General features: G+C 40.4%; 1 protein-coding gene across 10 annotated transcripts in view; it reads left to right on the top strand.

The window, feature by feature from the left end:
- Positions 1–14060, top strand: part of LOC105489603 (ubiquitin protein ligase E3 component n-recognin 2) — a 127685-nt gene that overhangs the window by 57976 nt on the left and 55649 nt on the right. For 8 of the 10 annotated variants that reach the window (XR_011623719.1, XM_071097038.1, XM_011754518.3 and 5 more), the window contains 3 exons: positions 10714–10877; positions 10967–11066; positions 13904–14032. Coding sequence is in view for 9 of the 10 variants with exons in the window: in XM_071097038.1 (XP_070953139.1) it covers positions 10714–10877; positions 10967–11066; positions 13904–14032 (393 nt within the window). In the remaining variant the exon portion in view is untranslated. Of the gene's footprint in view, positions 1–10404; positions 10552–10713; positions 10878–10966; positions 11067–12728; positions 13507–13903; positions 14033–14060 lie in introns of those variants that run through there. The other 2 variants (XM_071097040.1, XM_071097041.1) reach the window with 2 other exon arrangements.

The following is a 14060-nucleotide window of genomic DNA, read 5'->3' as shown; positions in this document are numbered from 1 at the left end:
ATTTCAGGAGCACCTTTGTCATAAATCAAGACCTTTATATGTGTCTGTCTGTCTGTCTTGTCTATCTTTGTGCCCCTGCTACACTGCCTGAATTATAGTAGTTTTGTGAGTCTCAGTATCTGATAGTTAAATCTTCCAGCTTTATTCCTCAGAGTGTCTTGGCCATTCTTTTTTGTTGTTGTTGTCGTTTTGAAATGGAGTTTTGTCGTTGTTGCCCAGGCTAGAGTGCAATGGTACGATCTCAGCTCACTGCAACCTCCACCTCCCAGGTTCAAGCGATTCTCCTGCCTCAGCCTCCTGAGTAACTGGGATTACAGGGCATGCGCCACCACACCTGGCTAATTTTGTATTTTTAGTAGAGACGGGGTTTTGACATGTTGGTCAGGCTGGTCTCGAACTCCTGACCTCAGGTGATCCACCCGCCTCAGCCTCCCAAAGTGCTAGGATTACAGGCATGAGCCACTGTGCCTAGCCAGTTTGTATATTCTTTTGGATTTTTCTGTGTACATAATCATATCACCTGTCATCCATGAATAATGGCAATTTTAGTTCTTATTTCCAATATTTATATATTTTACTTCATTTTCTTTATTATACTGGCTGGGACCTCAACTATAGTGTTAAATACAAGTGGTAGATAAAAGCAGAAATCTTTGTCTCGTATCTGATCTCGGGGAAAACTTACTATTTTACCATAAAGTATGATGTTTTGCTTTGGAGTTTTGTTTGCTTGGTTTTTGTTTGATTGTTTGTAGATACTCTTTTATCAGATTAGAGAAATTTTCTCTATTCCTAGTTTGCTCTAAGGTGGTAGTGTTGTTTAAAAGAGGGAGCCTTGTCATATTGCCCAGACTGCCCTCAAATTCCTGGTCTCAAGCAATCCTCCCGCCTCAGTCTCCCAAGTACCTGGGACTACAGGCATGTGCCCCTGAGCCCAGCTTGGTTTTTGTTTGGTTTTTGGTTTTTGGTTTTTTTTGAGACGGAGCCTCCCTCTGTCGCACAGGCTGGAGTGCGGTGGTGTGATCTCAGCTCTCTACAACCTCCGCCTTCCGGGTTCAAGCGATTCTCCTGCCTCAGCCTCCTGAGTAGCTGGGATTACAGGTGCGCACCACCACGCCTAGCTAATTTTTATATTTTTATTAGAGACGGGGTTTCACCATGTTGGTCAGGCTGGTGACCTCGTGGTCAGGTCAGACTCCTGACCTCGTGATCCACTCACCTTGGCCTCCCAAAGTGCTGGGATTACAGGCGTGAGCCACTGCACCCGGCCGGTTTTTGTCTGTGTTAAATCACGAATATGTGTTTAATTTTCATGAATTCAGGAGCGGCATTGGATGATATGATCAAGTGGTTTTTTTTCTCTTTTGTCTGTTAATAAGATTATCTAATTTTTTTCAAATGTTTTGTTACTTTTGTGTTAAGGAAATAAACCAAACTTGGTTGTGGTTTGTTATCCTTTTTCTATATTGCTTGATTCTATTTGTGCACCCTTATTTGTGAGAGAGATTAAGTGATAATTTTCTTTCCTTGTTACAGCCTTTTGGGGTTTTGGTAGTAAGATTAAAGAGGACTCATTAATTAAATTGGCAAATATATTCTGTTTTCTGGAAAATTTTATGTAAGATAGGTATTGCTTTTGTTGTTGTTGTTGTTGTTGTTTTGTTTTGTTTTTTGAGACCAAGTCTCGCTCTAGCACACAGGCTGGAGTGCAGTGGTGCAATCTCAGCTCACTGCAGCCTCGACCTCCGGTGTGCAAGTGATCCGCCTCAGCCTCCCAAGTAGCTGGGACTACAGGCATGCACTACCACACCTGGCTAATTTTTTTTTTAGTGTTTGTTGAGTTGGGGGTGGGTGTTGCTTTGTTGCCCAGGCTAGTCTTGAACTCCTGACCTCAAGTGATCCTTCCACCTTGGCCTCCCAAAGTGTTGGGATTACAGGTGTGAACCGCTTATTCCTTATTGCTTTTGTAATTGCCCAACAGATTCTTCCTGCCCACTGTACAGATAAAATCAATTCACTGAGACCACAGCATTGCTATACAGAGAGAGTTTAATTGACACGAGGCTGGCCACACCACTTGGGAGACAGAGTTTTTACTCAAAATCTCCCCCTGAAGGCTTGGAGGTTAGGGGTTTTCAAGTATAATTTGGTGAGCAGAAAACTAGGGAGTAGGTGATGCTGATTGGTTGAGGAGGGCATCATTAGGGTGTGTGCTGAGTCCACTTGTGGCTGAGGGTCAAAGGACTGGTTGAATCATGGATCACAAGTAATGCAAAAGTCTGAAAAGGCATCTCCAAAAGGTCACTCTTAGATTCTACAATAGTGTTGTTATCTATAGGAGTAATTGTGGAAGTTATAAATCTTGTGATTGCTGGTTATCATTTAACTTACATTTTAGCATAATTCAGGCCCCTTTCATCATCTTAACCTTGTGGACTTTCATTAGTTTTATAAAGGCAGTTTCCTTTTGGAAAGGGCTATTATCTTCCTTGCTTTAAGGTTAAACTACAAATTAAATTTCTCCCAAAGTCAGTTTGGCCTACACCCCAGAATGACCAAGGACAGCTTGAAGGTTAGAAGCATGATGGAGTCAACTATATCAGATTTCTCTTACTGTCATAATTTTGCAAAGGCACTTTACCCACTTAAATATTTAGAAGAATTCTCCAGTGTAACCATTTAGGCCTCAAGATATCTTTCTGGAAATGATTTTATAGCCAGTTAAAAATTTTAATAGGACTATTCAGATTTTCTATTTCTTGTTTGTCTTCTAATAACATACGTTTTTTTCTTGGGAATTTGCTAATTTCATTTAAATTTCCATTTATATTGATTTAAATGACACCTAATATTTATCTTATTTTCCATTTAATACATTTCAGATCTATAGGTCTTGTAATATTTTTTGTAATCCTTTTTTAAATTTAAATTTTTCTGTTTTTCTTACCAGTCTTTCTAGAGATGTATACTGTTTTTTTTGAGACAGGGTCTCACTTTGTCACCCAAGCTGGAGTGCAGTGGCATGATTTCAGCTCACTGCAATCTCTACCTCCCAGGTTCAAGCCGTTCTGGTGCCTCAGCCTCCCAAGTAGCTGGGACTACAGGCATGCACCACCACCTTGGGCTAATTTTTGTATTTTTAGTAGAGATGGAGTTTTGCCATCTTGACCAGGCTGGTGTCGAACTCCTGGCCTCATGTGATCTGCCTACCTCAGCCTCCCAAAGTGCTGGATTACAGGCGTAAGCCACCATGCCCGGCCTAGAGATGTATATGCTTATTAGTTTTTTCAAAGAAGCAACCTTTAGTTGCATTGATTTATTTTTCCCCTTTTATACATTTGCTTTGTTTTATTATATTCTTTCCCTTTTCATATTTTCTTTAGATTTATTTTGCCATTCTTATGTAGTTTCTTTCCTTTCGTGACCACCAATGTAATTTCTTTATAGATTATTAGATCATTTACTTTGAACCTTTCTTCTTTTCGGATGATTTAAAGCTTAAGTTTCCATGTAAGCATAATTTTAACTGCATCTCACCATCTTGTTATGTGGCAAATGAGGGTCGTTTAGAAAGGTTTGTTTTGCAAGTTCAGATGAACTTAGGTAATAAAGGATGCCCCTTGCCTTCCTGGAAAGTGAGAGGACACTTTACAGAAGGGAAATGTATGCTCTGTTTTTACAGCTTTTCTTGTGTCTCCTATCATCAGTTGCCTTTGCTCAAAATAATCCTATGGGTGGCATATTCTGTAGGGATCAGCCCCACAGGTTGGTGGGTCGTCTCTGTGTGCGGAGACGAGAGATTGTAGAAATAAAGACACAAGACAAAGAGATAAAAGAAAAGACAGCTGGGCCCGGGGGACCACTACCACCAAGACGCAGAGACCGGTTGTGACCCCGAATGCCTGGCTGCGCTGTTATTTTTTGGATGCAAGGCAAAAGGGGCAGGGTAAGGAGTGTGAGTCATCTCCAGTGATAGGTAAGGTCATGTGGGTCACGTGTCCACTGGACAGGGGCCCTTCCCTGTTTGGCAGCTGAGGCAGAGAGAGAGGGAGAGAGAGAGACAGCTTACACCATTATTTCTGCACATCAGAGACTTCTAGTACTTTCACTAATTTTGCTACTGTTATCTAAAAGGCAGAGCCAGGTATACAACATGGAACACGAAGGCGGACTAGGAGTGTGACCACTGAAGCACAGCATCACAGGGAGACGGTTAGGCCTCCCGATAACTCCACAAGAGGTGGAGGAGTAGAGTCTTCTCTAAACTCCCCCATGGAAAGGGAGACTCCCTTTCCCGGTCTGCTAAGTAGCGGGTGTTTTTCCTTGACACTGACACTACCGCTAGACCATGGTCTGCTTGGCAACGGGCGTCTTCCCAGACGCTGGCGTTACCGCTAGACCAAGGAACCCTCTGGTGGCCCTGTCTGGGCATAACAGAAGGCTCGCACTCTTGTCTTCTGGTCACTTCTCACTATGTCCCTTCAGCTCCTACCTCTGTATGGCCTGGTTTTCCCTAGGTTATAGTTGTAGAGCGAGGATTATTACAATACTGGAATAAAGAGTAATTGCTACAAACTAATGATTAACAATATTCGTATATAATCGTATCTATGATCTATATCTAGTATAACTATTCTTATTTTATATATTTTATTATACTGGAACAGCTCATGCCCTCAGTCTCTTGCCTCAGCACCTGGGTGGCTTGCTGCCCACAATATTCGAGTTCTCTTCAGCAGATAGAGTGAGGTGGATCACTTTAGTCCAGTCAAGGATTTAAATGTCTCCAGGTTGTTTTGACAAGACTCAGTCTTACCTGTACTTCATCCCCACCCCTGACACATAACTCCCTAAGGGTTCTCAATTGAGAGCCTGGAGTTCTTCCCTAGAATTCGAGTTCTTTCACTCTATAGGAACTTGAACACTAATCTTGCTTCCTTATGTAACTTCAGAATTTTGTAAATGTCTTTAGGGAAAAACTAGAAGAACGTTGAACTCAGTTCCCCATGCTCTTTTTCTTACTGGGATTCTGGCCTCTCTAACACCCTGGGATGGCTATAGACTTAGCAAGTTTTTCTCCCTAAGAATAACAGTTCTGTACAGATTTTGTAACCACACAATGGGTTATCTTGCTCGCTGCCCAGAGAGAGCCGATTTATCAAGATGAGGGAATTGCATCCCTCATCAAGATGAGAGAAAGTTTAGTATACAGAGAGCTGGCTAAGTGGGAGACTAAAGCTTTATTATTACTCAAATCAGCCACTCCAACAATTTAGAGCCTAGGTTTTTTTTTAAAGATGGTTTGTTGGGCAGCGGGGCTAGGAAATCCGGGATGCTGATTGATTGGGTCCAGGGTGGAATCACAGGGAGTTGAAACTGTCCACTTGTGCTGAGTCAGTTCCTAGGTGGGGGCCGTAAGACCAGATAAGCCAGTTTACCAGTCTGGGTGTCTCCAGCAGGTCCTTCAGAATGCAGGGCCTGAAAAATACCTCAAACACCAATCTTAGGTTTTACAATAGTTATGTTGTCTGTAGGAGCAAGTGGGGGAGGTTAGTGATTTTGTGGCCTCTGGCTGCATGACTTCTGAGCCATACTTTCTAATCTAGTGGCTAATTTGTTGGTTTTATAAACACAGTCTGGTTCCCAAGCAAAGAGGGAGTTTGTTTCAGGGAGAGGCCATTACCATCTTTGTTTTTTTTTTTTTTTTGGTTTGTTTTGTTTTTTGAGTCAGGGTCTCACTCTGTTGCCCAGACTAGAGTGCGGTGGTGCAATCGTGGCCCACTGCAGCCTCGACCGCCCAAGTGTGAGCCAACCTCCTGCCTCAGCCTCCTGAGTATCTGGGACTACAAGTGTGCGCCACCACACCTGGCTAAGTTTTTTATCTTTTATTTTTAGTAGAGACAATGTCTTGCTATGTTGCCTGGGCTGGTCTTGAACTCCTGGGCTCAAATGATCCTCCCACCCCATCCTCCCAAAGTACTAGCATTACAGGCATGAGTCACCACACCCAGCCTTTGTTTTAAAGTCTTTGTTTTAAAGTTAAACTGTAAACCACATTCCTCCCAAAGTTAGTTTGAGCTGCACCCCGGAATGAGTAAGGGCAGTTCTGGAGATTAAAGGCAAGATGAAGTCAGTTAGGTCAGATCTCTTTAATTGTCATAATTTTCTCACTGTTACAGTTTTTGCAAAGGTAGTTTTGGTTTTTTCTTGGGATCTTTAATCCCCTCTTACCCCACTCCCAGAATAGACAAATGCTGAGAGAAAAGCAGCTGCAGAATGCTGGCTCGCCTCCTTGTACAGTTCCCTTTCTCCCTGATTTTCTCTCCTGGAGTCCTTGTCTCAGCAGCTCTCTAGTGATCTCAAACTTTTTTTTTACTTTTATTAAGCTTTTCTAGTTGTTCTTGGTGGAAATGTTGGTCAGCCTCAAGCTACTGCATCATGACTGAAAGCAGAAGAGTACTCTTATAGTTCTTTAAAAAAAAAAAAAAAACTCTTAATAATTATTATGCACACTCCTGGTTAAAAATAATTTGCCCTAGATATTAGTGGAATGTTTTATAGCAGCGGTATCTTTTGAATCACAATTACCTTACAATTAACACAGTCTTCATTTATAGTTTGGTCAAGACTTAGTACTGGCTGGGCACAGTGGCTCATGCCTGTAATCCCAGGACTTTGGGAGGCAAAAGTGGGAGGATCGCTTGAGGTCAGGAGTTTGAGACCAACCTGGCCAACATGGTGAAACCTCGTCTCTTCTAAAAATACAAAAAATGAGCTGGGCATGGTGGCAGATGCTGGTAATCCTAGCTACGTGGGTGGCTGAGACAGGAGAATTGCTTGAACCCATGAGGTGGAGGTTGCAGTGAGCCAAGATCATGCCACTGCACTCTAGTCTGAGTGACAAGAGTGAGACTCCGACTCAAAAAAAAAAAGAAAAGAAAACAGTGCTTATAATTCAAGTGATAAGAGTATCATAGTTATTCTCATTTATTAAATATTTGTTCAATCCGCATTATCCCTGTATGCTATGGCATGTTTAGTTTAAAAGTATAGGCATAGATGATGATTATTATTCAGTTGTGTTTTTCAGAGTCTTATGGGAGAATTTAGCCCATTTTGAATATGTTGTTAAATGGGTCATGAGCCTTGCAATACAAAATTGAATATGAATCATATAAAATGAATAAAAGCTATAAGTAAGTCGTAATTTTGTTTTTGTTTTTGTTTTTGTTTTGAGATAGAATTTCACTCTTGTCACCCAGGCTGGAGTGCAGTGGCACGATCTCGGCTCACTGCAACCTCCGCCTCCTGGATTCAAGCAATTCTCCAGCCTCAGCTTCCCGAGTAGCTGGGATTATAGGTGCCCACCACCACACCTGGCTAATTTTTTTATTTTTAGTAGAGAGGGGATTTCGCGACGTTGGTCAGGCTAGTCTGGAACTCCTGACCTCAGGTGATCCACCCACCTCAGCCTCCCAAAGTGCTCAGATTACAAGCATGAGCCACTGTGCCTGACTGATAGTGGTAATGCTTTTTAAAGCAAAGTGAATTGTAGGCATAAACATTAGGAAAGGCCAGGCGTGGTGGCACACACCTGTAATTCCAGCACTTTCGGAGGCCAAGGCAGGCGGATCACTTGAGGTCAAGACTTCAAGACCAGCCTAGACAACTTGGTGAAACCCTCTCTCTACTAAATATATATTAAAAATTAGCCAGGCGTGGTGGCACACACCTGTAATCCTAGCTACTTAGGAGACTGAGGTGGGAGATCACTTGAACCCTGGAGGAGGAGGTTGCAGTGAGCCAAAATTATGCCACTGCACTCCAGCCTAGGTGACAAAGCAAAACTGTGTCTCAAAAAATAATAATAATAATGTTTTAGGGTGTTAAGTACAAGAAATATATACCAAGAATAAATACCAAATAATGTTTGGTATTTAATGTTGAAAATTACTTTGAAAGGTTAGCAAAAATTTCTTAGCATAAGGTGATAAAGCTGAGAACCTAAGGTCTTTTATTTTTCTTTTCTCTTTGTAACTTTGAAAAATGTGCTTCTTTTGTTATCTTTTAGAAGTAGAAATGCCTGAATAACTCCGCTGGTTTTTGTTTTGGTTTGGTTTTTTGGGTTTTTGTTTGTTTTTAAGAGTCAAGGCATTGCTTGTTGCCCAGGCTGGCCTCGAAATCCTGAGCTCAAGCAGTCCTCAACCTCAGCCTCACAAGTAGCTGGAACTATAGACATGAGCCACTGTGGCCAGCTACTTCCTTGTTTTAATGGGACATTAGTAATGAACCACCCTAGTAGTAGTAGTAGTACTAGTAGTAGTAGTCGTCGTCATCGTCGTCGTCGTAGTAATGAACCACCCTATTATTATTTTATTATTATTATTATTTTAACTGAGAGAGTCTTGCTCTGTCGCCCAGGCTGGAGTACAATGGCATGATCTTGGCTCACTGCAATCTCTGCCTCCTGGGTTCAAGCAGTTCTGCCTCAACCTCCCGAGTAGCTGGGATTGCAGGAGCCCACCACCATGCCCAGCTAATCTTTGTGTTTTTTAGTAGAGACAGGGTTTCACCATGTTGGCCAAGCTGGTCTCGAACTCCTGACCTTAGGTGATCCACCCACCTCGGCCTCGCTTGCTGGGATAACAGGCATAAAGCACTGCACCCAGCCTTTTTTTTTTTTCCGACACCCCATAAAGAATTAAAATCCAATCCGAAAGTGCAATATGTGAACCATCTCTGTTAACATTCACCTGAAACTAAAAATGCTAACGAGTGCCTTGATTGGTGGGGGTTTACATTCTAACAATATTAAGTTGTCTCTCCACCAAACTTCCTTTTACTGCCTGCTTTAAGTCCTGAAGTTTTCAAAGGTATATTTAACTGTATAGATTTTCTACTTATCTGCTAACTTTAGAATTTAACATCTATATTAGAATACAGTTTTAGTATATTCTTAGACTTCTGTCTTCTGCATTTTTGTTCCTACTTATTTGGGATTTTTTTGTTTTTTGTTTTTGAGACAGGGTCTCACTCTGTCATGCAGGCTGAAGTGGCGTGATCATGGCTCACTGCAGCCTTGACCTCCCAGGCGCCGGTGATTTTCCCACCTCAGCCTCCTGGGTAGCTGGGAATACAGGTACATGCCACCACACCCAGCTAATTGTTTTATTTTTTATGGAGACAGAGTTTCACTGTGTTGCCCAGGCTGGTCTCGAACTCCTGGGCTCAAATAATCTGCCTGACTCAGCCTCCCAAAGTGCTGATGTTACAGACGTTAGCTACCGCACCTGGCCTTATTCTACTTTTTGGTGAAACTTTTTCTGTTGCTAATTACCTGATCTTGACTTATGTGAGACCTGTTTAAGTTGTCACCCAGTATCAGTAACACTCTAGAATCCTAGGGGAGATTAGCTATTGAGGCTGGAAAATGTCAGGGGGAGGATCCATGATCTTTTGTATCAGAGTAAAAAATTAAGTATTCAAAGTAGCATTAGACTTTCTGACTCTACTAGGGCAGATTAACACCATCAAAATGGCAAAGAGCAAAATGTTTGAAGTTATATTGTGTTATGGAGGTTATGAAAGGGCATGGCCCACATTGTAGGTAGAAATAGAAATTGTTAAGCCTTTTTGTGGGAACAATGGTGATATCATTAAAATTTATTATGTGCATACTCCTTAACCGATTACTTCCACTTGTAGGAAATTATTCTATAAATATTCCTACAACTATACACAGTGGATATTTGGTGCAACATCTTTTTTAATAGCATAAAACTAGAAACAACCCAAATGTCTGACCAGTAAAAGCCTGGCTAAATTAAATCTGATACAAAAGTATACCTGGTTAAAAAGAATGACGGACATTTGTATGAACAATGTATGTAATTTGTAGGTAAAAAATGTACAAAACAGTATAATATGCTATCCTTTGTGGGAAAGAGATAGATATAATTATATATACTTGTGTATACTTAATATACACTTTATGTAATTTATGCATTTTATTTATGTGTGTGTTATATAGTATATACTCTATAATTTTATACATATATAAAAACACAAGCTCTGCAATTATATATACATAAAATACATATACCCATACCATCTCTTCAAGAATATGCAAGGAGCTACTATTAACAGGTTTGCCTTTAGAAAAAAGACCTCAGGAGCTAGGAGACTTACTGACTTACTTTTCCCTGTTGCATTTAGTATCATTTACATATATTTTCTTATTCAAAATAAAATACACACACACACACACACACACACACACACACAAAGACACAAAAAATAAATCTCAACTAAGGAAATTAAGAGAAAATATTGTTTCATACTGAGTTCTAGAGAATCTATGCATAAACCTCTGGATCCTAGAATAATTATACCATACCATTATAGGTGTCTAAATGTCTCAGTTAAGGACAATTTGCAGCCTGATTCAGAGCCCCCACCCTGAATTATCTTTGAATAATGAGCCTTGGAACTGTCTTCTAACATCTTTCTGGCATCTGGTATAATTGTTGCTTCATACACGTGGCAATTGGAGTAAGTAATTGTTATTTAGAAATACACAGTAATGCATTTGTGATATATAGTTGTGTTAAAAAAGGTTTAAACTGACGGAGCTAAACAATGTTGGTGACTTTTTTTAGTTTTCTTAGTACCTAGTTTTTGATTACCATGCACTCTGATAAACTTTGTTTTTAGGCTCGAATGCTCATCACAGAAGAAAACTTGATGAGCATTATCATTAGGACTTTTATGGATCATTTGAGACATCGAGATGCCCATGGCAGATTTCAGTTTGAACGATACACTGCTTTACAAGCCTTCAAATTTAGGAGAGTACAGAGCCTTATTTTAGATCTCAAGTAAGTTTTCGTTTAATTATTAAACCAGTTGCAATTTATAGAAAGTCGATGTTTATGTTAATTGCCACTGTCACTTTTATCTTGTTCAGGTATGTGTTAATTAGCAAACCAACTGAATGGTCAGATGAGCTGAGGCAGAAGTTCCTAGAAGGGTTTGATGCCTTTTTGGAATTACTCAAATGTATGCAGGTATGTAAAAACTATTACACTTTTCTTTTTCCTTTTTTTTTTTTTTTCTTTTTCTCTTTTTGTTTTATTTTTATTTTTACTTTTTTAAAAGATGGGGGTCTCCCTGTGTTGCCCAGGGTGGAGTATAGTGGCTAGTCATAGACACAACCAGAGTGTACTATACCTTTGAACTCCTGGGCTCTGGCAGTTCTCCTGCCTCGGCCTCCTGAGTTGCTTGGGACTAGAGGTGCAGGCACAGGCCCAGGCCCAGGCCCGGCTTCATTGTTTTTGTTGTTGTTGTTGTTCATTGAAATGAACAGCTTTCTGTCTGCGCATCTTTTCATTTTTTGCACATTTCCAAAAGATCAATTTGGATGGCTGCAGTTTGGACCAGGAAGCTCCTCTTTAATTGGGGATTCTTAGAAAGGTATAGAGCAAAGGAGATCCCAGCAAAGATTCTGGCATCTACTGCTCTTGGGTTTTTTCTGTGTTGGTTGTTCTGTTTTGTTTTGTTTATGAGATGGAGTCTCACTCTGTCACCCAGACTGGAGTGCAGTGGCACAACCTCAGCTCACTGCAATCTCCACCTCCAGAGTTGAAGTGAATATCCTGCCTCAGCCTCTTGAATTAGCTGAGATTACAGGTATACACCACCACACCAGCTAATTTATTTGTTTTTTTGTTTGTTTGTTTGTTTTGAGACTCCTTTTTTTTTTTTTTTTTTTTTTTTTGACGGAGTCTCGCTCTGTCACCCAGGCTGGAGTGCAGTTGCTCAATCTCGGCTTACTGCAAACTCCGCCTCCCCGGTTCACGCCATTCTCCTGCCTCAGCCTCCCGAGTAGCTGGGACCACAGACGCCCGCCACCATGCCCGGCTAATTTTTTTTTTTTAATTTTTAGTAGAGACAGAGTTTCACCGTGTTAGCCAGGATGGTCTCGATCTCCTGACCTCGTGATCCACCCGCCTTGGCCTCCCAAAGTGCTGGGATTACAGGCATGAGCCACCGCGCCCGGCCAATTTTTTGTATTTTTAATAGAGACAGGGTTTCATCAAGTTGTCCAGACTGGTCTCGAACTCCTGACCTCAAGGGATCCACCCACCTCAACCTCTCAAAGTGCTAGGATTACAGGCATGAGCCACCGCACCTGGCCAATTTTGGGAGTTTTTTTGTTTTGTTTTGTTTTTTGATACAGAGTTTCTCTGTTGCCCAGGCTGGAGTACAATGGCACAATCTTGACTCACTGCAACCTCCGCCTCCTGGGTTCAAGTGATTCTCTGACCTCAGCTTTCTGAGTAGCTGGGATTACAGGCACCTGCCACCATGCCCAGCTATTTTTTGTATTTTTAGTAGAGACGAGGTTTCACCCTGTTGTCCAGGCTGATCTCAAACTCCTGACCTCAAATGGTCCGCCTGCCTCAGCCTCCCAATGTGCTGGGATTACAGGCATGAGCCACTGCGCCAGCTACTTTTGTATTTCTTTAGTTTCCACTAATGTTCTTTCTTTAGAGGTTACAAGTTTATTTTTTTAATATGCTTTCTTGGAAGTATAGTCAGGTTATTTGAGAAACTGTAGTCATTTTTGGTTTTGCTTTTTAATGTTTCCATGTTTCTTTTTCTCTCCTTCATGTGATATTTATATAATACAGTGTAGACCTTTTTCCCCTGTTTAATTCTCTTTTTAGGAAACATCCCTATATACAAAACAGAATCTAGAAGTAGAAACGAACAGGTATATTTAACCAGTTATAACTGTAAGAAGATAGGTGACGTCTCTAAAAATCTGAGCAAGTACTATTATGATTTCTTTAGTAGCCACATGGCTTTCTTAAGAAAAGGAATGACCAAAGTTGACTTATCATTTTTACTTTTATTTATTTGAATTTATTTTTATTTATTTTTTAATTTATTTTGGAGGTGTAGTCTTGCTCTATCGCCCAGGCGGGAGTGCAGTGGTGGGATCTTGGCTCACTGCAACATCTGCCTCGTGATTCTTCTGCCTCAGCCTCCTGAGTAGCTGGGATTACAGGTGCATGCCACCACACCCGGCTAATTTTGTATTGTTAGTAGAGACAGGGTTTCGCCATGTTGGCCAGGCTGGTCTTGAATTCCTGACCTCAAGTGATCCACCCGCCTCGGCCTCCCAAAGTGCTGGGATTACAGGCCTGGGCCACCATGTCTGGCCTGACTTACCATTCTAGTTCCTAGGTTGGATGGTAGTTCATGGGTGTTTAATTTATTATAATACTACTATGTTTTTCATGTATCTATAAAAACAGTAGCTACTTTGGTCATTTTTGATACTTGAAGTATTCTGTATTCTCTATTATTTAATAAGTTCTGACATACTAGAATAGTTAGGCTAGTTTCTGAACAGTAATTTTAATTAAAAGGTATTTATTGTTTTGCCTTCTTTCAGGCTCTATGAAAACTTTTAATTGCATATTAGGACATAATATTTAAACTTTAATATATTAAAAATACAGTTATAATAAATTCAATAACATTTTAAAAGCTTGTCACATTTCTTTTAACAATTTTTTCTGTAGACAATAGAGCTAAAAAGGAAGGATTATTGCAGTGAAATATTGAAGTATTTTATTGCCTAAAACAGATCTTGGAAGATACCTCTGAAATAATGCATTTATTGGGATTTTTAAATTTATATTTTAGAGAATGTTATATAAACACATAATTTTAAAAGCTATTACTTTTAATAGTACTTGAAGTTTCCTGTTAAAACTTATATCTTCTGTGTTTTTATAATCAATATATATTTCTTCTACATTACTTCTTAGGTTTCCATATGAAAGAACAACTATAATTTTCATTCATATATAGTTTTTTCACTTCCTTTAAGGGAATGGATCCAATTACACGTCAAGTAGGACAACATATTGAAATGGAACCAGAGTGGGAAGCAGCCTTCACACTACAAATGAAATTAACACATGTCATTTCAATGATGCAGGACTGGTGTGCTTCAGATGTGAGTTTCTTCTAGGTGCGGGAGATAG

This window comes from Macaca nemestrina, chromosome 5, assembly GCF_043159975.1.
Source record: "Macaca nemestrina isolate mMacNem1 chromosome 5, mMacNem.hap1, whole genome shotgun sequence".
Classification (NCBI taxonomy): domain Eukaryota; kingdom Metazoa; phylum Chordata; class Mammalia; order Primates; family Cercopithecidae; genus Macaca; species Macaca nemestrina.
Note: the sequence above shows the minus strand (reverse complement) of the source record. Positions and strands in the feature narration are given on the sequence as shown.